Source organism: Asterias amurensis, chromosome 7, assembly GCF_032118995.1.
Source record: "Asterias amurensis chromosome 7, ASM3211899v1".
Taxonomy (NCBI): domain Eukaryota; kingdom Metazoa; phylum Echinodermata; class Asteroidea; order Forcipulatida; family Asteriidae; genus Asterias; species Asterias amurensis.
This window is the reverse complement of record NC_092654.1, coordinates 12,441,256-12,466,710: the sequence shown is the minus strand read 5'-3', so window position 1 is coordinate 12,466,710 and position 25,455 is coordinate 12,441,256. Positions and strand designations below refer to the sequence as shown.

Here is a 25,455-nt window from a genome sequence, read left to right as displayed (position 1 = left end):
GAGAAAGAGGGATTCAAAAACATTTCTATTTGAGAAATATTGCTGTATTTCAATTGGGGATTTGTCTTCCTGTTTGGTTTCTCTATAATTGGTAAAGTGCTAGGGTCTATACATCAGGGCCCAGTTTCATAGAGCTGCTAAGCACAACAATTTGCTTAGAATGAAATTTCTTCCTTGATAAAAATAGGATTACCAAAAAAAACATTCCAGTAGATTTTCTGGATGAGCAAACAACAGCTGAATACCAGTAACACGCAATTTTGAACAAATGGAAATTTGGTTGGTAATCCTGTTTTTATCAAGGAAAAAATTTCATGCTAAGAAAATTTTTGAGCTCAGCAGCTCTATGAAATTGGGCTCATAACAGTAACTATTATTTGCATTTATATCATATAAGGTCCTTTTGGTTGGTAACCAGTTTGCAACAACTAATTATATTTTCTAAAAGATACATTGCAATATTATTTAATTGTTTGGTCAGACAATAAGTTACCAGACAAATAGGTACACTTTACAGGTCTGGAATTACAAGGATACCACTGAGGCCATAGCCTCTGTTGCCAGTGCCCCTCCAAAACGAAAATGGCCTTGCCCCTCTCAAGATTAAATTGCAAGGCCTGATCATAAGCACTTTATAAAGTAAATGCACAAAAATTTATGTGTACGGTAGTCACAAAACATGTCACTGATACTGTTGATCAAGTTAGCACCTCCAAGTCTAATGAACACATTTTCAAGGGGGAATTTATAAATTCTCCAACACAAGTTGGATGAATGTACTCTTCCTAAAAGCCAATTATAGCATACCATCCATAATTTTGTTACATTCGGGTTGGGTGAAATCTCATCTTAATTTGAGCCTTGTACCTGTCTAAAATAGTCAGGTAGGGTTTCAAGGAAATCTCAATGAAGAGCTGCAAGGCATTTGCGGACATGAAATGGAATATTTATTGGCAGCTGAAAGATTTCTGTCTACATTGTATCAGACCTGTATGCTTCGTTTGAAAGGGCAAGGGCACCAAGGTATTTCTCTTTGGCAAAGGGCACTCTATGAGGAAATTGTAAATTGTACTGGAACATTTCAAGGGCACCAAGGCAATGGCAAGGGGCAATGGGGAGGCAATCACCTTCATTGCCTCCGTGAAGTGTCAGGTCTGTTGTATCATGTAGCAATAAATTGCTCCATGATTGTATCAACACAGTGGATTGAGGAACTCCAATCCAAAAGGCTCGTCAGTCCCCACTTATTTTCCTTGATTTTTATTGACATTATTAACTTAGCTAATGATATTACCAGGTTGTAGCAATGGAACTATATGTATTTGGGGTCCTGAACTAGGATTTCTTTCCTTTCCAGAGTTGGTACAGTTTTTTTGCCGATGTTCTTTGCTTGGGGAAAAGTTGCATATTTGAAAAATTCCCCGGGCATATAAACTAAATTTATGAAAGTATTCAAAGAAGAAAATAGAATACTTGAATATTTGTGTCAGTGTCCTTTTAAGGCAAAGTATACCTTTGGTTTTTAGAACCATTCTTTTGTTTAAAAGGCGGTGGACACTATTGGTAATTACTCACAATATTATTGCCATAAAACCTTACTTGGTAACGAGTAATGGGGAGAGGTTGATAGTATAAAACATTATGAGAAACGGCTCCCTCTGAAGTAACGTAGTTTTCGAGAAAGAAGTAATTTTCCACGACCTTGATTTTGAGACCTCAAATTTAGAATTTGAGATCTCAAAATCAAGCATCTGAAAGCACACAACTTCCTGTGACCATGGTGCGAAAAGGGTGTTTTTTTCTTTACGTTACTTCAGAGGGAGCTGTTTCTCACAATGTTTTATACTATCAACAGCTCCCCAATACTCGTAATCAAGAAAGGTTTTATGCTTATAATTATTTTGAGTAATGACCAATAGTGTCCACTGCCTTTAAGGCTTTCCAATGCAAGTGCCCTTTTTCAAAATGAAAATGGCCTTGCCCTCTCAAAGATGTCTAGCCTGAAGTATAACATTTCAAAAGGAAAGATGAGGACCATCGAGAAGGAAATCTGTAGAACACCTCTGCAATTTCAATCCACCTACACGTAAATTGAAAATAATATTCACATTCACGAGTTATACAGGAAATCCGCAACCGATCACAGCAAGCGGATTTGAGTTTCACCATTGATTTTCAGCCATAAATTTGTAATAACTTGAACTCCCCACGTTTTTATCTCAGTATCTGCATTTTCAAAACTGCAGGCCTGATACTTCACGGAGGCAACGAAGGCGACTGCCTCCGTGTCCACTGGTCATTGCCTTGGTGCCCTTGAAATGCTCCAGTACAAATTTGCAATTTCATCATAGGGTGCCCTTTACCAAAAAGAAAATGCCTTGGTGACCTTGCCCTTTCAAAAACGAAGCATACAGGCCTGAAACTGCATCTTATTTTCCTTTCTTAGAAAAGAAAAAACATTTCAAATTAAATACTGCAGTAAATAAACACCCAAAAAGCACTGCATATAAGCTCAGAAAAGCAGACAGGTGCAACCTGATTCCTTGTGATAAACATGTTACATCAATATTGATACAACAAATTTCAAGGAAATTACTGTTTTTAAAGGCACTGGATACTTTAGTTACTCAAAATAATTGTTAGCATAAAAACCTACTTGTTACGAGCAATGGAGAGCTGTTGATAGTATGAAACATTGTGAGAAACGGCTCCCTCTGAAGTAGCGTAGTTTTTGAGAAAGAAGTAATTTCTCACTAAAATATTTGAAGTTAATTTGAGACTAGAATTCAATGCATCTGAAACTGACACAATTTGTGCGACAAGGGTGTTTTTTCTTCCATTATTCTCTCGCAACTTCGACGACCAATTGAGTTCAAACTTCGCAGGTTTGTTATTTTATGCATAAATGTTGAGACACACCAAGTTGACAACTACCAAAAGTGTCCAAAGCCTTTTATAAATTGCAAAAGTTGCAAAGTATTAACTGTTATGACACCACGCACAATTGTGTGACACATTTTGGGCCAATCGTTCACATTTTCATCCTCATAAGTGCAATAACCATCACAAGTCTATAGATCAACAGGGCAATCCTTTAGAAATTTAATACGATTGGTTTGATAGCGTTTCCCTGTTTTGATGAAACTTAAATCTCCGTCTATCCACTGATATTTCCTAGACCAAAGCATTGATTGACACATTGATTAAAAGCAGTGGACACTATCTGTAATTGTCAAAGACTATTCTTCACAGTTCGTTTATCTCAACATATGCATAAAATAACAAACCTGTGAAAATTTGAGCTCGGTCATCGAAGTTGCGAGATAATGAAAGAAAAAACACCCTTGTCACACAAAGTTGTGTGCGTTTAGATGGTTGATTTTGAGACCTCAAGTTCTAAAGTTGAGGTCTCGAAATCAAATTCGTGGAAAATTACTTCTTTCTACGTCACTTCAGAGGGAGCTGTTTCTCACAATGTTTATACCATCAACCTCTCCCCATTACTCGTAATCAAGAAAGGTTTTATGCTGATAATTATTTTGAGTAATTACCAATAGTGTCCACTGCCTTTAAAGGCAAACTCTTTCTAACTTAGGATACATCTTATTCTTAGGACTTGATCGAGTTAAATTCCGTTACCATTGACGTAAGGACACATTGAACCCGTCCTAAGTTAGGACGAGCCTAACTCGAGAAAGGATTAATCCTAATGTTTTGTGATGTCTGCTTTCAGATGCCTAAAAAGGCTTCAGGCCTTTAATATTGAGTGAGTAATTACCTCTTTCTCAAAAATTATGCTACTTCAGAGGGAAGCTTTCTAACAACATTATCTTCAAACCTTGTGTAAATTTGTTTGTAATTCTGTGGGCATTGTGTCGTACAAAGAGTACAAAAAACCTTTAAAATAAATTGAGATGCTATTTAAAATACTGAGCGCTTTAATACGCCCCCCCCCCCCCCCCTTTAGGGGTGTGATAAAGCGGCTACATGTGTATAAGAACTGAGTATTATTATTTACCTTTCTGGGAGGGAACCTTGGGATGATGAGTGACGTATCCTAGGACGAGATATCCTGGTGTACAACGCTGGGTCTGGAATTTCTATATCTAGAAAACAAAAATACGAAAACAGAAGTTCGTTTCAGTTGAGTAATCACAAAGATAAAACTGTTGATGCTACAGTGGTCTGCTGGCAACATGCTAAAGACACACAAGACGACCAGTGCCAGCCAAAATTCAGCCCACGAGATCCGGCTGGCTTAGTTTAGTGATGAAAAGCATCCGTATTTTATTTGAATTTATTGAATGGGGGACTATGAAACAGCAAGCTAACTCATCCTATTGGCCAGTCACTAAAGAAGTTATGGGCAAACCAAGAGAATGAAAACACAAGGTTCTAAATCACACATTAAAGGCAGTGGACACTATTGGTAATTAATCAAAATTTGATTTTGAGACCTCAGAATTAGATTTTGAGGTCCCGAAATAAAGCATCTGAAACCACAGGGTGTTTTTTCTTCCATTATTATCTCGTAACTTCCGACGACCAATTGAGTTCAAATTTTCACAGGTTTGTTATTTTTTGCATATGTTGAGATACACCAAGTGAGAAGACTGGTCTTTGACAACTACCAACGGTGTCTAATGTCTTTAACAAAGGTATTTCTCTTGCTAGAAGAGGTATGGTTCGCAATTGAAAACTCCAACAAACTCCAACACTTAGTTGAAAAAAACGACATCATCCATGGTGTAACAAGCTGTGTCTGTGCTTAGGAAAATATACATATAAAATAATGTCAGAGCTACATGTACATGTACCTGTACGTGCATTTGGAGGATTTGCAAACTTGTACTTTTCATTGTATGCATTTTCTGTAATTTTTGTATTCAACCGGTTTTTTTTTCTCTCTTGACTTTCCAAAAGCGCTTTGAAAACACACCGTTATTTTGCGCTGGATATAAAAACTTTTTTTTTTTTATAAATCATTATTATGATGGTTATAACCAATTACATGTGCTGCAATTGAGTCTCATCTTGGTTCAGGAAAAACTCCTCGCCAGCACCAGACGTCAGGAATCGACCAATCAATAAATCAAGTCAAGGCCTACCGCATCCTGAGGAACACAGCTCCCCTCAGTGCTGGCCACGATGGTGTCTCGTTCCACAAAGGAAAGACATCTTCTCCCACGTGAGGTGCATATCAATGAAACGAAAAATCCTAGAGCATGGTAGAGACTCCCAGGAGCCAATCAAGAGACCAATAAGAACGCAAAAAAGACCTCTTGAGAAAACTACCTCTTAAGAAACCTTCCAGAGTATCCCATTTATTGCATCCGATGACTCCAAAAGACTCTTCGTCCGCTAACGCACTTCGTGCAAAACATACCTATCGTACCAAAGCAAATTGAAGGCTGAATCAGCTCATCAGAAAGTCTAGCCATTTCACCTCGTCCATCCGTTAGTAACTGAACTGAGCCTTGCCGGAAATGTAGCCGGGTCTATTTTTAACGGGCTAGACACAAAATAATCACAGAGCTTTGGAAAACTGGATGGGGGAGTCATCAGAAAGGAACTTGTAAATCTCTTATTGGGAGTATGTGGAAAATATTAAGACGACAGGAACTCTGTAAGCACAATTCAATACAGGGTCTCAGGTGTGGCCATTTTGTTTTCCTCCCAATTCAAAACCAAACAAATCAAAACAGGGAAAAGTTTCTAAACAGTTTGTTTCTTAATTCATATTGTGCATGCCTAAAAAAAAAAAAGGACACCCACAGCAATTTCTGTAGTGCCCTGTGCTTTTGCTGTGGTGCCCTTTTGATATGGTGTTCCAATACCAACTTAAAGGCACTATACACGTTTGGTAATTGTCAAAGACCAGTGTTCTCACTTGGTGTATTCCATCATAAGCATAATATAGCAAGCCTGTGAAAATTTGAGCTCAATCAGTCATCGAAGTTGCGAGAAAATGATGAAAGAAACAACACCCTTGTTGGACGAATTTTATGTGCTTTCAGATAGGAATATTTTAGTGAGAAATTACCTCTTTCTCAAAAACTACAATACTTCAGAGGGAGTCGTTTCCTGCAATGTTTTATACTAGCGACAGGACCCAATGCTCGTTACCGAGCCAGTTTTTAAGTTAATATTTGTTTTGAGTAATTGCCAAACGTGTACCTTTCCTTGAAATGTTGCCCCATAGAAGTGCCCCTTTTTCAGAAGAAAATTGCTCCGCCCCTTCAAGAGACAAGTTCAAGGCCTGAACAGGTATTTTAATTGTCAATACTATGGGGAGTACAGGGAATATTACAATAAATAGTTGTTGTATGAGACAGAAGACAGCTCTATGATGTTAATACTTAAGTGTCAGTAGCAAACTAATTCAAAAGGGTTGTTGCACATACTGTACATGTGTTTGTACAGTGTAAAATATGACCAACATTTTTAGAAAATAAAGAGTCATGCAATTTTTTTGTATTTAAAATAAGCAGAGTTTCAATACACCATTCTCTTTTACTAAACTCCTATAAAAAGCTATGAAATGTCAAAAATAGTTAATGGCCTGACGTTTCGACCCTAGCAGAGTCTTTCTCGAAGGCTAAATCTGCTTATGACATTGAATGATATAACATGAGAATTATTCACTAAACTGTTTGACGTCCAAGGAGAATTACATTAATGAGCTGTTGCATGATGACATCAAGCAGCTGATGATAAAGCCCCACCCCCCCCCCACCTTCAGAGAAATTAGGAGCTTGCTCTAAGAATCATTAGTCATCGTCTACTTTAAACGTCTTCAAGACGCAGCCTTGGCACTGGCAATGGGCGTTGTACAAAAACGTAGGCAGCCACTAACCATGTCCCTGGCCCCTCAGATCTGATATAAACTGGGGCTTTATTAGCTAAGACAACCCAGGAAAACCTTTGAGTGGGTCTCTATGCATCGTTTGAGAGTTAAGAAAATGGCTTTGCCAAATTTCCTAAAGTTTGTACCAATGAAGGAAGTAGAATAATTGGAATAATCCATTCATTTTCCTCACTGGTTTATTCTTAATCTATCCCGGAATCCTAGACCTTGTGGTACAGCATTCAAACAAAATACACTGAACATTTTGTTTATGCAGGCCTTGCTGATGCACAGAGTATTTTAAATCATGAACTTCACTCCTTTGCAATACATTTAGCAAGGCCATCTTGTTTTTCAAAATGTTTCCCCCCCCCCAAACAAAGACGGCACCCTGAGCAAAGATATTTACAAAAAAAAATTAGGGAGACCGCCTTCACATTAGGGCTTGCTCAGTGGAGGGCGATGAATCCATATTTTCATATAAAACAGGGACACTTTCCAACACAGAGCTAGCGAGGCGAACCACTAGCAGGGAATTTTGACTTGCATTTGGCTAGCAGGCTAACTGTGTTTTAACCGCTACCTAACTGTGTAATTTTACTATACCAGCGTTGTTTGTGCCCCAAGATTGAACCTATCAAAAATAAACACCTTCTAGTCAATGATTTATAACAGAAAGGGCAAGGGTTCATGTTGAACATACTGAACATGACAGTTCTAGCTTTGCCACAAGAGGCGACTTATAATGAACAATCTGTGCACACACTTGACCTTAACACACTGTTCCTATAATTTAACCATTAGGGTGCCTGCCTGCCCCTTTTCAAGATTTATAAATTTAGTTCTAAACGTCTGGATCAATGTGTGATCTTTGATCAGGTCACGCAGCTGAACCACTTCTCGCTTTTTTTTTAGCAGTAAAACTGTCCAAAATGTTGTTTTTGTTTTAACTCCTTTCATAGTTCTTTGTATCAGATGTTTACTGTCCCTCTTTGTCAATTTTAGACAGGATAATATGTAAATTTTCCATTTTTATATTTGTTTTAAGAGATTTGAATTGTAAATCAATTAAGCTTTTTCAGGGAATGGTGTCGATATACTTTAAAGCAGTAAGCATGGTCTTAATTTGACAAAACTTTGCAGACTACTGTGAGTGAGTTTCATTTTTTTAGTTAAATATTATTCACAACTGGAGAAGTTTATATGACTCATAAATTCGCAAAATGTATCAAAGTGGAAATGATTTTTTTGATGCAATGCTCGAAATTTGATATTAGATGGAACAAAAAAGGGGGAAAGCTTGTTAGTACTAGTACAATGTACATGTAAATGTAAAGGGTTGTTGAATGGGTCACTTCAGTCGAGTCAATATCCGTGCAGCACTTGGCTCCTCTCTGATTTCAAACAGTTGAAAGAATCAAGTCTCAGCAATGTACATTGTGCCTACAGTAAGCAATGAAGCGGGAGCCCGAGACAAGGTGTCTCTATTTAGACAACTTGGTTTGTTTGTCATTCTTCTGAATGTCCTGCTGGGTAAATACCATCTGAAAATTTTGGTAATTACATTTGTTCTTGCAATTTGAACAGTCTGATTTTCTAACGAGAATCTGATTGAAAGCTTGCAAGTCACTGTTGTTTAAAATTCTTATGTATTTTTTGAACTCCCTCCCTTGGTGCATGTTTCCATCTGGACATGCATCCTTCAATCTATACTGTTTTAAGAGGAATATCAATTCCTATCTTCGACTCCCCTGAGTTATTTTCATCTGAAATATTTTATTCTTGTGTCCCCTGTTAGCCTTGTTTGGGGAAAACTTGCAGTAAAAAAAAAGAAAAAAAAGGGACCATCAGGATAAATTACCATGTAAAATGAACGCACTATATATGTACAATTACATCAACCACAACCATTTTTGTCAGCTCAACATTATTACACACCCCACATAAGGGAACCACAAACTACAAAAGTTCACTGCCACTATAAATCCGGTATCCTGACAGTGACCGAAAGAAACTCACTTCCTGTGGCATGGACAAATGTTACACCACAAATCAAGGCCATTGCCACCCTTAACAATACCCTCACTTCATGCATGACACCTCCCAAAACAGATCTATGAGGGTGGCTTATTGTGTGGCATCGGGCATGAAGTTTAATACTCCAAACAGTGAGGTTTACAAGTTCAATGTCCTAGATTGAATTGCATGGTGAAAAGTACAGGGAAAACATTTTTTCTTTTTTAGACAAGGACCTAGGCCCAATTTCATGGCTCTGCTTACCGTAAGCACAGAATCGGCGCTTACGGAACTCTGTGCTTATGGCACAAAAATGGCTCTCTCTGAAGTAATATAGTTTTTGAGCAAGGGGTAATTTCTCACTCAAAAAACCTTAGGGCCTGAAGCCTTTTATTGGGCATCTAAAATTGCAACAAGTTTTTTCTTTTTCTTTCATTATTCTCTTGTAACTTCAATGACCAATTCAGTCCAAATTTCCACATGTTGGGATACACCAAGTGAGAATACTGGTCTTTGACATTAACTCAGTGGGTTTCACAAAGAGTTAGGACTAGTCTTATCCCGAGTTAGGACCAGTTACTCGTCTTAACTGAGAACTATTCATGCAATTTGTATATCTCCTAGGACTAGTCCTAAAAAAGTGAGGACTAGTCCTAACTCTTTGTGAAATCGAACCCTGTGCCTTTAACAAATTTAATTTCCAAATTCATACAGAGTATGAAGGAGTCACAGTACAGTCATTTGAGGATTCTCTCCTGCCACAGTCAAACCACCACAGGGTATGTGTATTCATGGATTCTTCCTCCATGGTGTATTTCATCCTCACACTGATGTAGACCCAGGGGATGTATTAATACTAATCATTGCAAATGGATTTACATAAATCTTCAGCCAGAGCGCATATATATTCAAACTGCTGACTGACAACCCCCAACCCCCAAGGACATCATTCCGTTTGTCCTTGTAATGGTTCCGTTTGTCCTGATAGCAGGGCTCAGGCCTTTGTTTTCCCAAATGCAAAAAGGTGGGGTTTTCATTTCAGAGAGGTAGATTGTCTTGATCAAACAACACATCAAATGGTATTACTATTAGTCCAGGAACTACATTATCACATTTACCAAACTGTTACTATAAAATCAGGACACAACCATAGGGTTGGTTTTCCGCAGGCTTGTTCTCTGTGTAGTCTTATTTTTTATTGCCTATTCTTTGTATGTACTGTTTGCCTGGAAATAAATAAATAAATAAATAAATAAATAAAATATAAGCCCCTTTCACACAAGAGCAATTTAGCTAGGGTCCCTTGCTAAATTGTACATGGTTGTACAGCTCTACAAAATGTACCTCAGGTGAAAGGACTGCAATTTTTTCTACTGTCCAAGTTCTCTTGCAAAATCTTGTCAGACATTGCTACATTTTACAACCATGCTAAAAGTAAGCAAGCAAGGAACCATAGTTAAACGGCTGTCATGTGAATCAAGAATATGGCTCAACTAATTCAACTTCTCAGTCTTCAAAAACGTCTTGTTTTCTGCATGTGAGTGACTACATTTTGAAAGTATTGAACCCAGCATTTTGTATGTTAAGTCCAGCATTTTAAGGTATTAGGTCAACAATTTAAGTGTCAGTTTAACATTTAAACAGCTGATCCAACAATTCAAAGGATTTTAGTTTAGAAATGTTGAAATATGTAACACTTAAATTGTTGAATTAACCTTTTTTGCGTTGGATCAAAAATTTAAAATTCTAGTTTTAACAAACAAAACGCTGAATTCAACACTTTCAAAGTGTAGTCACTCACCATGCAAGTGTTGGATTCGACTCTTTAGTTTTTAGAGTGTGGTTAGGACAGTACTACATTGGTCCCCATCAAGTACCAATTAGGCTCTGAAAACAGTCTATATCTAGGCTTCACATTGCAAAACTAAACACAACAGTTCTCCTTTTTTCCTTTGCTCTATGGTTTCCTAAACCCCCTGCCCAAAACCACCCCTCCTCCCACCCCAACAATTCCAGCAATAGCCTACATGTTTCAGGGCTCTAAATTAACACTGGACCCCAGGCCCAAGGACAATGTCTTTACATGTAGCATCCAGCCAGCAAACCAATGACTGGACAAGTCCGGTGGTCTCTGGTCTAGTGTGATTGAATAATACCTCACCCCATCTCATTAATTATAACAAAATTACGTACAAATGTTGACTTTGATTTAAGAGGTAGTTGTGCTCGTAATAAGTTCAGATAAAAAAAAAAACAGTTTAATCGTGACACGTGTGTAGAGATATGTTTTTCTCGTTTTGATTCTGGAACTGTAAAAAAAATCTGGTATCAGCCAAAGTTTTGAGCTACCAAGTAGGCAATGCAGTCCTATGGATTTTCCCCAAAATTTGAGTCAAGTTAGTCATTTGTTTCTGGGACCTAATTTCTTTGATATCTTGAGGTTGGAAAGGCAAAAACCAGGGGGCTTTCCAATAGACATTGTAAACTTCACACTCAAAATCACATAAAGAATATCTGTAACAAGAAACATGTTATCATCTGAAATAACCAGCAGAACTTAAAATTATTAAACAAAATTCCAGCAAGATTTTCAGAATTGTAGACCCAGGAAACTGAAACATACTTTGCCAGAGCCACAAAACTGTTACATAACAGCAAACTTTGCAGCCTGGTGTGACACCATTATGGCTTCCTATGGTGTGAAAACCCTGGCCAGTAAAATAGGATTAGCTCCTCTCTAGGGACAAGCCCTTCAATGACATTAAAGGGACATGTTACCTTGAATTGGGTGAGTTTGTCTATGCATTGAGTCCATACTCTATGGTCTATGAAAAGCATTTGAAAACAGATGTTATAAAATGATATGGTTAGAAATATGTTTAAAAAAAAAAAAGAATGTAGTGCTCCACACAAATACGCCTCGAAATTGCATTGTTTCCATTTTATTTTGCGAACTAACACAGTCGGCCATTTTGTGAAGTAAAAAATTTGACTCCACAAAATGGCGTGCCGTGTTGGATCATGATGCATTGGGGAAACCGTGCAATTTCGATGCATATTTGTGTGGATCATTATATTCTACAGTTAAAAAATCTTTCCAACCATATACATTTTATAACAAATGGTTTCAAACGCTTTTCATAGACCAAATCGCCCGATCCAATGCAGCGTGTTCCTTTAAGGCTTAACACAATCACAACACCACTCTCCTGATAGAAAGTCCCAGCTCTACTACAAGGGGGAATTAACCTTAGTGGGATTAGCCTTTATAAAGTAAAGCCCAATTTCATAGACAGCTAATATTTTCTTTTACACTGGAGTGTGAAGAGAGTCTGATGGTCTGCTGAGGAATGTCTGCCAAAGGATATTTTCCCTGCCATGGAGCCTTGAGCAAGAGTACACTATCAATGTTGGCAGAAATGCTTCATTTATGTTTGAGCTGGTTTGTAAACTTTTACTGAAAGAACTAAGTCCAGAGATAGGCCTTTGGAATGGATGTACAGTTTCGGGCAAATTAACCACTCAGCCCTCTTAACAGACTCTTCAAGAATACTTAGTAGTTTTGAAACATTTTGTTTTTAAAGAACTGTTGAAAATGAGTACAGTTTGAATACTTGTTTGAGAAAAACAGCCATGACAGCTACAAATGTACAACTAGTTCTTAGGCTAAGGCCCTACACATTTTACACTCAAATGATTGTCTTTCTTCTCACACAAGTCAAACATTCAGTCATTGCAAAATTAGATGAGAAGTTTTGATAGCGCTGCACTGTAAACATAAATAGGTAAAGGTCTCCTTCAGTATTTCTGTATACAGGGCATCTCAAATTGAGGAGGAAAATTGAATTTTCTACAGAAACATTTCAAGGTGCACCAAGTCAATTTTACAAAGGGTATGTAGGCAGTTGAATCCACTGCAGACTGCTTATTGTGGTATTATGAATAAATTTCCCTTGTGGTGTATTACTTGATATGCCTGCAATGTTTAAACTTCCTCTAGAACAAATTGCTTGTTTATTTACACATCGGCACTTCATGTCCATCTCAAATGTACCAAGCCCATCCATTTGAAAAACCCAAGGTACCCCTCTTAAAAAAATAATTCCATTGTTCTGCAAAGTTTAACCTCAAATTATGAATCGATTTCCCTTGTGGTGTAATACTTGATATGCCTGCATTGTTTTTAACTTCCTCTAGAACAAATTCCATTGTAAGTTAATTTACACATTAGCACTTCATGTCCATCTCAAAGTACCAAGCCCATCCATTTGAACCACCCACCCCTCTTATAAAAAATATCTTCCATTGATAAGACACAAAAATTGAACATTTCAAACCATTACCTAAAATGCATGCAATATTTTACTTCCTCCAGAACAAATTGCTTAAGTGTAAGGTTATTTACACGTTAAGCAGCACTTCATGTCATCTCATCGTACCTAGCCCATCCATTTGAAACACCCACCCCTCTTTAAAAAATGTCTTCCATTGTCCAGACACAAATTCAAACCTCTCATCCTTGTACCAAAGTGTCGCCTGACGGCCGAAACCATTGACTCATTTTCCCACTCCAGTATTTTCCATAAGGTCACACTCCGTATGACATTAAAAATAGGGCAATCCATAAGCCTCTAGTAGTTCATTGTATTAGCATCACGGTCTGACCTTCACAGTTGGGTTAATACCCCTGAGCATGGGATTATTCAATATTAGTAAGGCCTACCACCCAAGGGGTTGCAACGATTATAATCAATGCACATTGTATGACAGGCAATCTGGGCAAAACCTAACAGCAGGCCTGGGCCCAATTTCATAGCGCTGCTTAACGGTAAGCAAATTTTCGTGCTTACTGGGGCAGAGCAGAAAATTTTTCTAAGACGCAAGTGTATTTTTGTTTTTCTTTTTAGTGCAGTATAAAAGCACTGGAAGGTTAGCACGCTTTTTCGTGTGCTTACGGTTAGCAGCCCTCTGAAATTGAAATCAGACAGTAAGCAAAAAAACAGCCGCTAAGCAGCTCTATGAAATTGGGGCCGGTAGGCCTATTGATTCATTTCTGAAAAGGCAAAGAAAGGCATTTTCTCCATGGATGGTAAAAGCATAGAGTAAGGTTAAACGGCACCCTTTGAAGAAATTGTATAGTTCTACTGGAGCATTTCAAGGACACCAAGGCAATGACCAGGAGCATGGAGGCAATCCCTTCTGTTGCCTCCGTGAAGTATCAGTCCTAGAACAGTAAACCACATGACTACAAATCACTTTGGCCTCTCATGAAGAGAAGAAATAAATGTGTGATCATCTCTGCGGGCCTATTTTGATCTACAGCTTATCATGCATTTTTAATTTCTCTTTGAACACAGTCTGGCAACGGTTACGGCCTGTGGAGGTCGTCTCAAAGTATAATAATTAAATTCCTCACATTATCTGAGGCTGGTATTACGCTGTGGGATGATCATGCAGCCCTTCCTGCTGTCATTAAATATACACTCGTCAAAATTATGCAATTGGAAACCAGTGAAGTGTTAAGCTATAAAATTGTGCCTTTATCAATGCGAGCTTTTGATGACAATGGAATAAAAAGGTGTAATGTAAACAGGAAATCACCAGATATCTGACATATAAAACATGCCTTGTTTGGTTTGCAGTTACGAGTTGGTATTTTTCTTATTCATTCAGACTGAGTTGAGGCTTCAACTATTTACATTCGGGTTTTGAATTATCGTGGTTAGGCTTTGCATATATAAAATGATTCATCATCTTTTGATATTGGCCATTGCAGAAAAAAAAAACTCTTGAGAGGGGCAGGATGTTGGTGCGGTACTCACCAAGACAAGTGAAGATGACTAAAGGCAATTGTGATTGTAACCCTCGATCCTCCCGACATTCATAAACTAAAAGAGAAATTGGTTTTACAAGACCCCGCCCTTCAGCTTACCCCCTTTAGCTTCCTTCCTTCACGGTTACACCCTCCCCCATCTCATCCTCAGCCTCACCGAAAAAAATTGTCCATCAGCCAAATTCTCAAATTCCTTCCAAGGCCTATACCACGGTACCATCAGATATATATTTTGTATACATTTCCAAGCATTTCTTTCTTAGCTCATTTGTTCAACGAAACAAAATTAACAAAATACACCCTCCCCACTCCTAAAACTATCGTCTCCAAGAACGAGACAATAGCAGAACGAACCTCTCAGTTCTAGTAGGAGTACCACAACCCATAGCTCCACCAACCCAGTTGTTGGACATTCCAATACTACAGTATTATTCGATATTTCATTTGTACATGTATTTCCAAGCATTCTTTCTCAGCTTAATGTGTTCAATGGTGAAGCAAACTTTACAAATTATACACCCTCCCCTTCCCATCCACAACCTACGACCCCTCCTACACACAAATTTTCCATCCTCGTTATGTCTCACCCTTCGAAATACTACGGAACAATTTTGTATTTCCATGTGTGTCTTTCTCAGCTTACTTGTTCAAGAAAGCAAAATTTACAAATTGTCCCTCCATAAACCACAATGTATGGTACACCCTACCTATTCACAACCCACAGTATCCACTAGACCCACTGACTGGGGCGCTATCGGTCATGTCAAAATTTTGAAAAAAGGAATCTAGCGCCCCAGTCACTGGGTCCAAGTCTCCGCCACCAACACAAATCGGCTCTAATTATTCCTTCCAATATACACTACCATCAGATATTTATTGTGTATTTCCAAGCATTTCTTTCATGAAGCAAAATTTATAAATGACACCCTCCCCATCCCACCCACAACCTAAAGCCCGGCAAATTTTTCGCTGGACGCCAACAATTAATATTCACCCTTAATAAGGTCAAATTACACTGAACTTTATTCTTACCTACATATGTAACAAGAAGGGTTAACCGCATATTTTGTATTTCCAAGCATTTCTTTCTCAGCAATATTTGTTCAATAATACAGCAAAATTTACAAATTGTCCCTATTATAGATAAATAAAGCAGTTCACAGCTAGCTAGCCTAGCTAGCTATGCTAACAACCCACATCATCCAGTATTTACATCCCCACCAATCCCATCCCATTTAGCATGAAAATCAATAACCAGCATTGTGCTACCATAAGTACTACTAATTTCATTGTAAACAAATACTCACACACACAGTCACACTCCAGTTTCTACAGATTTGTTGCCAGATTTCATTCCAAATTCAGCTTGTCAGTAGTGTTAAATCCACAATTTATCAAGTATAATTTCTCCAACTTGGCTGGTCTTCCAGGCTTAGCATTATTCCTCACACCTCACACTAATGTTCATTTGGCATGATAGCATTGGTGTGTTGTGATCAGAACCTGTATCTTTTCACTCAGCTGCTGCACACATACAACCACCAGTGCTAAATGCCCACAGGTTTTATCATTGTCTGCCTCATCAATGTGCACAGAGAATAAGGGCCAGGCTGAAACAAAATGTTGTTTCTCAATGAAGCTCCACTCAAGGCTCTGACAAGAGTGGGTTTTTTTTTTACAGTGTAGGGATTATCCTTGCAAATAGTTATTTGTTTCACCTAAATAAAGTGACTGTTTTCTGCCTGAATTACAGAAACCATTTAGATAACCTTTAAGTTGAATTCATAATTTTTAAAGCACTTTGTTCAAATTGCTCAAAGGTCCACAAAATCTGAGGAATGTCTATAAAAAAACTTGTGAACACAAATTAAGATTTCAAGGATACTGAGAGGTTCTCCTTAGGTACAGTACACCACCCTAAAGATTACAAATTCTCAAGAGGCTAAATGGGGGCACACCATGTCAACTACCAGCCATTAGCCCCCCCCCCCAATTACTCAAGATTAGCACTGTTTGGTGTTATCATGCCTTGGGTGGGATACAAACCCACGACCTTTGCATTTCTAGAGCAGTGTCTTACCACTATAGGCCACTGAGACTCTGAGACTGTGCAGTAGCTAGAGTAAGTTTGGATCCTATATTATAGCAGTTGGGTACCACAAAGATATTAATAGATGATAAATTTGTTCAGGATAATTTTGTGGTAATTAGGCATATAATTTATTATCCCATTTCTTGCACACAGTGTTGGGTATCAGAAGTCTGCAAATAAATGACTTCCATACACCACCTTCCCCCAAGAAAATGTCACTGCTACACCAGTGGTTGTGGGTTCAAATCCCTTCCGAAAAGCCTTCAGGTTTTTTCTTCAAAGAGGACTCGGACAAGTCTGGGTAAAAATTTTAAAAAAAATTATGAGGAATGAAACTTCAGATGAGCCAACAAAATTCTCTAGGAATGTTGGAGTTCCTCACAGAAATAAAATAATCTTGCCAACAAGTCACTTTGAAATTGAACACCCCAACAAGGAAACTGCATTGCGTTGAGGAAGGGTGTGTCTTTGTGGTTTGTTTCACAACTAGTTTTTCGCTTTCTTAAAATATAATTGGCATTTTTTAAAATTTAATTTTAGTGTTATTTTATGTCAGATACTGTCAAATTTGTGTTTTGTCTAAATATCACTATGTTGTAATTGACCTGACCTGGCGCTATCAGTTTTGTGCCAGACAATTTTTGTTTTCATTATTTGAAAACTATACTTTCACTTTTGCCTGACAATGTTGTTTGCGATTATTTAAGCTGATGAGAAACATAAGTTTTTATTGGCCTTGCTCCAAAGGTGATAATAATGGACCATCCCATTTTTCCTTCCTGGGCATGCACTGGCTTGGTTGGTTTCTCTGGTGGTGTTTATTTTTTCTGCACGTTGTTGTTGATGGAAGAGCGGGCCAAAAGAGGGCAGTACATAAGATCTTAATGATGTAGGGCAATAAGAGAGAGTCCTATGTTGAGAGTGATTGGATCATGATCAAGGGTGGGTGATGACAGATATTGGAAAAACAATGGAGGGGGTGTCAAACTTCCACACATAGGACAAGGAGAAAGGGAACTTTTTCACCAGATGTTAAATTTCCATCAGTGATAAAGAATATTATTTGTCCTGTAGGCGAGCAGGGTATACTGTTTGCAACGTCTAGACCACAACGGCTCTTTTCAGAGCCCAAACTCCTACAAAAGAAACTTACACATGGTTGTACCTATTATTATTTATACTATTTATTTATAGTTTCTTTCTATTTATCCACGCCATGCAAAGCTTCAAACAATACCTAATATTAATTGTGTTCTACCAAATTACAATACAATGAAGTGTGTAAAGAACTGCAGACCAGCCTACTCAAGATATTCCCGAGTCCTGTGAAGAAAAAAAAATCCACAGACATATACTGGGGTGAGAAAAGAGCAGATGTTTATATCAAAAACACTTTTTGTAAGCAAGATAAAAACATCGGCCTCTGTAAGCAAGTAGCAAACTTTTTGTGGAATAACTTAAGTTGGAGTTACTGCTTGCACACTCACTCATGATCCAACTCACTTAAATTTATATTGAAACCAAATTATGAGGCAATGACTTACCCTTAACTTCATTCTAGAATCAGGAATTGTAACCCAACTTCCAAAAGAACAATAACACCGATTAATAGTCGTGACTTTTCATCATCACAGGATAATATCCATTGTTTTCAGTATTTGATACCTCAGAACCAGTCCACGTTAAATGAAAAGTTATCTGACCTTGGCAGTAATAAAGACTAGTAACAATGGTAAATTACAATAACATCGCAGATTCGGTTTCCACATCAAACAGGAAAGATATCACAACAGAATTGTTACCAAAACATTCATTTCCTACTGTCGCTTGTGGATCTAACCATAGCAAACACCCCTCCACTCTGTAGCCCTAAAGACAAGCAGAAACTAAAGAGCCTGATAGGGCAGAGGAAACAGAATGGCAAACGTGATAACCGCTTCAAAGGTCGATATTTAGTTGTACGTGTGACATTTTGGGGTAACCCTCACTGTCTGGTTGCTGAGTATCAAGAAATACAAAATGATCTGTGACTTGAACCAAAGTTCATTTTTGATCACAAAGAGCAATACCACAGTTGATGATCAGATTGGCACTATTATTGGTACTGCAATTTGTTTTGTATGTGTGTATGCGCACAGCTCAGAGCGTTAAAAACAAGTTCAAGTTCATCCACTACATTTACCAGCTTCATTTACTTCCCAGTTAAGAACACTTCTTAAACAAGACGAGCCTCAGCCTCAAAATTCCAAACCAGCTGAATATTATTGTCAACGAGACGTGGGTTTACAAAAAAAAGAGAGCAATAAGGTAGCCTATGCCATAACAGTTAGAGGTATTTTATACAGAATTGATAAGAATAACATGATTCGGTGGACTGTGAAGTTCAAATACCAACTTGAAGCATTTTTTTCTACAACATTTCCCTTTGAAATTTAGTCATTTTGGAGAAAACTCACTAACTGAAAAACCTTTACAAAAAAAATGCAACACCTGATTTCAGTTGTAACAACCATGGAGGAAGGAAACAAAGGATGTGTTTAAATCAGGGTTATTCATTTTGTTCTCCTTACTCGCACGATGGATTATTTCAATTTCAATTTCCAATTTTTTTCTTATCTTACGCCGTTCTCATTTTTTTATTCCCTCGTGGAAATCGAAGTCCACACCCACATCTTTGACAATTACCAAACATGTTCAGTGCCTTTATAAAAGAAGAGTCTTTCTTGAAGGCTAAATCAATAATACATTTTTTAACTTAACTTAAATCAAGTCAAGGTTGTACTCCATGGTCTCACTGGGGAATCCTTGGTCAATTAAGGATAACAGCAAGGCAAAATCACAATCCCTCCCAGTCCAAAGATTTCCTGTTTTAAATCACTCAGTCATTATTGCCACCTGTACCTGTCTGTGGTCATTAGTACAACCAGTCATGGGTGAACAACTTAAGACTGGTACTGCCTCCTTCAAGGATGTAGACATTTTTATCTCTTAGTGGAAAGTTTGACGCCAGAGTTGTAATGCTCAGAGATGCTCAGAGTTGTAATCAGATCGCTTGTTTGGTATTATGTTCAGCACCAATGGACTGCCCATCTTTAAGAAATTTTGTTTAAGTTAAATAAAATACAAAATATGAAGGGAGTTTTAAACTGGATTCTTTCTTTTGGCACGCCCGAACAAGATATTGACTAAATTGGAAATTTACCAACATAGGCCTAGATAGCTCAGTTGGTTAAATGCCAGTACGTTAAGCCACAGGTCCTTGGTTCAAGTCTCACTTAAGTAATGTTTCTTTGTTCAAACCCACAGTTTTTTTTTTTTAAGTATAAATCTTGTATTTGTCTTAAATGAATGTGAGAATCTTGTCAGGAAGGTCAACATTTCTTGAGATAAATTTTGTCTTCTCTTGATGAAAGAACACATACATGTATTTGCCGATGTGTATCCGTACTGGTACGAATTCTTTTAAACTATTTTTGTAGCAGATATAAAAATTTGTAATAAAAAACATTAGCCTGATGCCCAATGCTTTATCAAAATTCTTAAAATACCAGTTCTTTATCTGTTGGTATAATCACATTAAACATCTACACAAGACACAATCCATTTGGCACTTCTGGCAGGGGTGTTTTGCTGCATGTTAAATCATAAGCCACTCAAATTTCAGAACTAGTTTCTCTGTTCTGCAAGAAACTTTGAAAACAGAATACAGCTCAATCTTTTTGAAAACACCTTTAAAGTTAAAAACATAATGCTACAGTCACTGGCTACAGATATAATACAGATATTATATTTTTGACATCAATTTAAAAATCCCTTTCGAAACTGACGGTAAAATTCTAAATAATCTGGGGTGGTTTAAGCCCAAGTTTCTTTTATTTTAAGTCAAATTTTCAAAAGGACTAAACTTTTCTGTATAGGCCTCGTCTTCAAATTATGTCATCAAATTAATTTGTTCACATTCTCTGAAACTGTTTGAAGAAAGAAACGGTCAGAATAAAACTCGCTTTCAGGTTGAACAACTTTTTGTTATATTTTTTGCATGACTTAAAAGAAGTAGTGTGCAACTTTGGAATGAATTTTGTAATGAATCTGAGGATAATTTTACAATTTCCCAAAACATATTTGGTTGTTCACAACTTCACATGAGTTATCAAACTATACTGCAACATTTGTTATAATGGAAAGACTCACCTACCTATGTACAACTCAATATGTTCCATGTTGTCGACCGGTGTCTCACAAAACTCACTATCCATCATGGAATCAAGAGTGTGCATTGGCTGAAAGTTTCTCCAACTCGCAGCAAATCAAACCAAGATGCCTTGTTCTTATCACCATTGACATTCAAGCACCAAGAATGGTGTACAATCTAACGGTCATGTTCTTGACTCTCAAGGATGGATAACTGTTTGACGATCCAATCTTGATACGTCATACTGAGTTGTAACAGACTGAGATTTATCATCAAGTTGAATGAACGTAACGTTCCAATCTTTTATGGGAAGTTCTTCAGTTGCTTGAGAACTTTGATGAAATTCCAGTAAAGGGTAGTAGAAGTTTTTTTTCTCAAGGTGTCAATGCTTTATTCTTTGCAATTTCCGGTGAAACAATCACATTTTCTCATGGACAAGTCTTCTCATTGCAGTATTAGTCCAGAAAATATGACAGAAGAGTGTTACTTTAAAGTATAACTCTTGAAGACTTTTTCAAACGGATCGGTTTCTGCCAAGATCACTTCGGTTCACTTTGCTCTTTAGGGCTTACGAGTGTCATCCGATAACATCCTGAGGCATACACCAGCTCTGCTGAGATTTCTTGAAAGTGATGTTGATGTTTACTTGAAAAAGATATCTTAACTTCCAAGGAGACAGTCTGGAAGTTTTCCCACGAGTTATCACCTTGTCGTCATGACAACCTTTCAGGTTGTCAGGTCCAATTTGTTAAGTTGAGATGGCACATGAAAGGAACATAAACGACATCACTTTTTACGCATTTGTGGAGATCATCATTAGGAGAGATATTTTCGGATTCCTGAAAAATCTGGAAAATATTGACGTATGGCTGACAGATAATGAACACCTCTGGATGACTGTTCTAAAGAGTGTTGGACCAACTCCATTAGGAATTTATTACTGATCATCTAAAGATCAGCAGTTGAACTCGATGAGTAAATAACAAGAAGACTGCATTCCAGAAAAAGATCAATGAAAGGTCTCAAAGACAGATTCTTCAGAAAGGTTCCTTGAAGTCAAGCAATCAATAGTCAGTTCGTCAGTCATTGAATAGAGCCGCAGCCATCCTTCCACATCCAAAATAAAATACTTTCTTAGCAGTAAGACTCAACTATCGCAACCATGCACAAAGCTTCCTTCAAATTCTTGAAATCTATCTCAAGATGAGCACTTGTTTTTAACCCTGAATAAAAAGGAACCTCAAAGGCTCACAAACCGCTCACAGCAACTGATTTAAAAGCTGGCACACTGAAGAACAAACCAGTGATGATGACAAAAAATCGACATAAAGACTTTTTACTGATGACCTTATGGAATGGCCTCGAGATGAAATTATCATTTGATCTCCTGCCATCAAAATGTAATTTACTTTAATTTAAATCCATTAGCAGTCAGGAATAATTGATATTCATCTCACCATGTCTGGAACGTAAAACAGTCTAGGGAAAAAATCCACATCATAAAGTGTTTCATCAACTGTCAAAAATTAGAGTCGGCAATTAAATGAAGTGGCGTCAAATACATTTAAATGATTTCAGTTATTTGTCCTGATCCCTGACGCCACTTAATTTTGATTCAGCGAGAGATGGATAAAATAGCTCTATGATAAATTTGCAGGTGTGAGCTGAGCACAGAGAGATAATCTGCACTGCCTTTCTTTTAAAAATGAAAGCGTTCTTTCTTAATTTCAACACTTTGCAGCATCAATGACAACTGAGTAGAAATTAAACAAAGATGAACATTCCTCTCAAACCTCTCAAGGGAAAAACTTTAAACTTTTTTTTTTTTTTTTACCTCAGGAGAACCGTAGATAAAGGACCACAGTCAACCAATAACAGACAATCTTGAAATAATGAGTTTGATGAATGGTGTAACTGCTCTATGATGAATGGAAAGGCCTGATGCCTGCTGAACTGGCATGAGGTTGTTTGTACAGTGGAGCAGCTGTAGCATTTAGGAACGTTTAGCCAAGAATGAAAGGAGCAATAACCTGGCTGTCAAACCCTGAGCTCAGACAGTATCGATTGCTTAATGAGATGAATCCTTGTTCAAAAGATCCTGCCAAAGATTATCGTGATGGACATTTGATCCTCCCAGACAAACATCAGCAAACTGAAACCTTGATTTGGGCTCCTTGTTCTACTACTCATTAACTCATGAAAATGTAGAGTGACCCTAGAAATTTGTTCGTAGTTGAGTTGGTACTCTGTAGTTTAGTTGGTACTCGAGCTGTTGTCAAACCTGAAGAGCACACCTTGACGGACTCATACGTTTAACTGTAGAGATGAACTTTCAACTCAGAGAACAATCTCAACACATTGGTCTGGTGGAATAGCTCAATACTGAAATATCCATTTCATTAAAAACAGCAATCTCTCACATTTTACCGGCGAAAATCAATCCAGAGAGTTGAAACCAACGGTTCTTCTTATCAGAACCACCCAACTCATTTAGAGATTACACCATTACATGGTGTTACCGCAAACCTTTCCATATCGTATTGCCACCATGCAAAGTTTCAAATCCTGCTAACCATAGGTCGTCAATAAAATTATTCCATATAGCTCTTCTCTGATTGCAGGCTTAAGAGTGATCTCGGAATTCGTTTGACGCTGAGTTGGTACACTCTGTAGTTGAGTTGTTACTCCTGCTTAAGAACTTCCAGAAAATTACTCCACACAACGGTCTTGTAGACAGCTCAATACTGAAATATTCATTTCCTTAAGCAGCAATACCTCACATATTAGCAACGAAAAATCAATCCAGAGGTCGCCAATAAAATTCTGCAATACCTCTTCTCCGATTGCCGGATTGACGATGCTGAGAACACCCTCTTTAATATAACGGGGATTATATCAGTATTCAATTATGTATTCAGAAAACGCAATGGAAAATAACTGCTTTCTACTCCAACCGACTCTGCAAATGCTTTGGACTAGCCAGGCAGCTTGGCAGGTTGCAGGTACCACATCATCAGAACGAGAAACATCCCGACAAAGATATATTCAATTGAATTGAGACTCAATCCCAGACAGCCTAAAGGGTATCAAGACACGGATGAATCAGTGCAGACAATTTTCCCCTCATAGCTTTGTTTTTCTTGTTGTATTTCAGAAAAGAAAGAAAAAAATCTTATTTCATCAGGGATTATTGCCAGCGAGTATAAGGTGTGCCTTAAGCCAACAGGCTGCCGCAATCTGATTTCGATTGTGCCAGGCCTTCGACAGTTATTCCACGTGTATGCCTAAAAGGCACAATTCTCTTAATGAAGCTTATCTTTTCCACACAAAAAGTAAGCGGGTACTTATTGAAAATGGTTGATCTTGCTTTTTCAATAGAGACAGACACATGAAGTGCATTCCAGAATGGCTGAAAATGATGAACTTTTCCTTGATCATTTAAAAATGGTTGATCTTGCTTTTTTGATAGCGACAGACCGTTGAAGTGTACTCGTGAATGGCTGTTAATGATGAACTTATCCTTAGATTTTGAAGTCTATTCTAGAGACACCTTGCTGGTATTATTATTTCCATCCTCCAATTAAACACAGGGTCCAGGAGGAATCCTTCTACCAAAGTCGTCCTTCAGATTGTCAGGAACAATGTCCTGTTTTCAATTCTAATTCTAAATGTTTTTTCTTTACTCCTCGCGGGCTACAGAATGAATTTGTTCCCAGCAACATTCAGGTGAAAAGTACAACAGCTTCCTCCATGGCGAGAAAATGTCACAGCTTAACATTGCAGACAACATAAGGGCCCATTGGAGGCAACTTGAGCACAGAACAGTTTAGTCCTTGCAGGGGTATTGACAACATAAGTTTTTAATTCAAGCGTCATTCAGGTGAAAAAATACAACAGCTTGTTCCATGGTGAGAAAACGCCACAGCTTAACATTGCAGACAACATAAAGGAACATCAAAGGCAATTTAAGCACAGAAACAGTTTGCTCTGAGCAGTGGTATTAACAACAATAAGACTGAATTGTTCCAAGCGACAATAATGTTAAACAGCTTCCTCTATGGGGAGAAAATGTCACAGCTAAACATTGCATTGCAGACAACATAAGCGCACATTGAAGGAAATTGAAGCACAGAAACAGTTTGGTCCTAGCAGTTGTTATTCACAAAGTCTATCGAGCTCTAACCTAATAATTCTCCATGAAAAAGAAAACAGCACAAAATGAATTTCAAGGCCTTCTTGTATGCAAATCTTTATGACTCAGACTCTTTTCAAAAGAGAAAAATATTGCCTCCCAAAATGGAGGCCTCGACTCTGGATCCTATTTCAAATTTCAAATATGATGTTTACATAGCATCTACCGTGCTTTCTAATCGTGCATTCAATAATAAATGAAGCAAAGGAACAATAGGGGTGGGGGAGTTCAACATCGAACAATAGGGATAAGGAGTGGCGAACCAGACTAAATTGATTTTTTA

The 25,455-nt window shown here is 37.8% G+C and overlaps 1 protein-coding gene across 3 annotated transcripts in view; it reads right to left on the bottom strand.

The window, feature by feature from the left end:
- LOC139939492 (uncharacterized) overlaps positions 1 to 25,455 on the bottom strand; it is a 180,274-nt gene that overhangs the window by 90,469 nt on the left and 64,350 nt on the right. For all 3 annotated transcript variants that reach the window (XM_071935452.1, XM_071935453.1, XM_071935454.1), the window contains one exon: positions 4,019 to 4,106. In XM_071935452.1, coding sequence (XP_071791553.1) covers positions 4,019 to 4,106 — 88 coding nt within the window. The remainder of the gene's footprint in view (positions 1 to 4,018; positions 4,107 to 25,455) is intronic.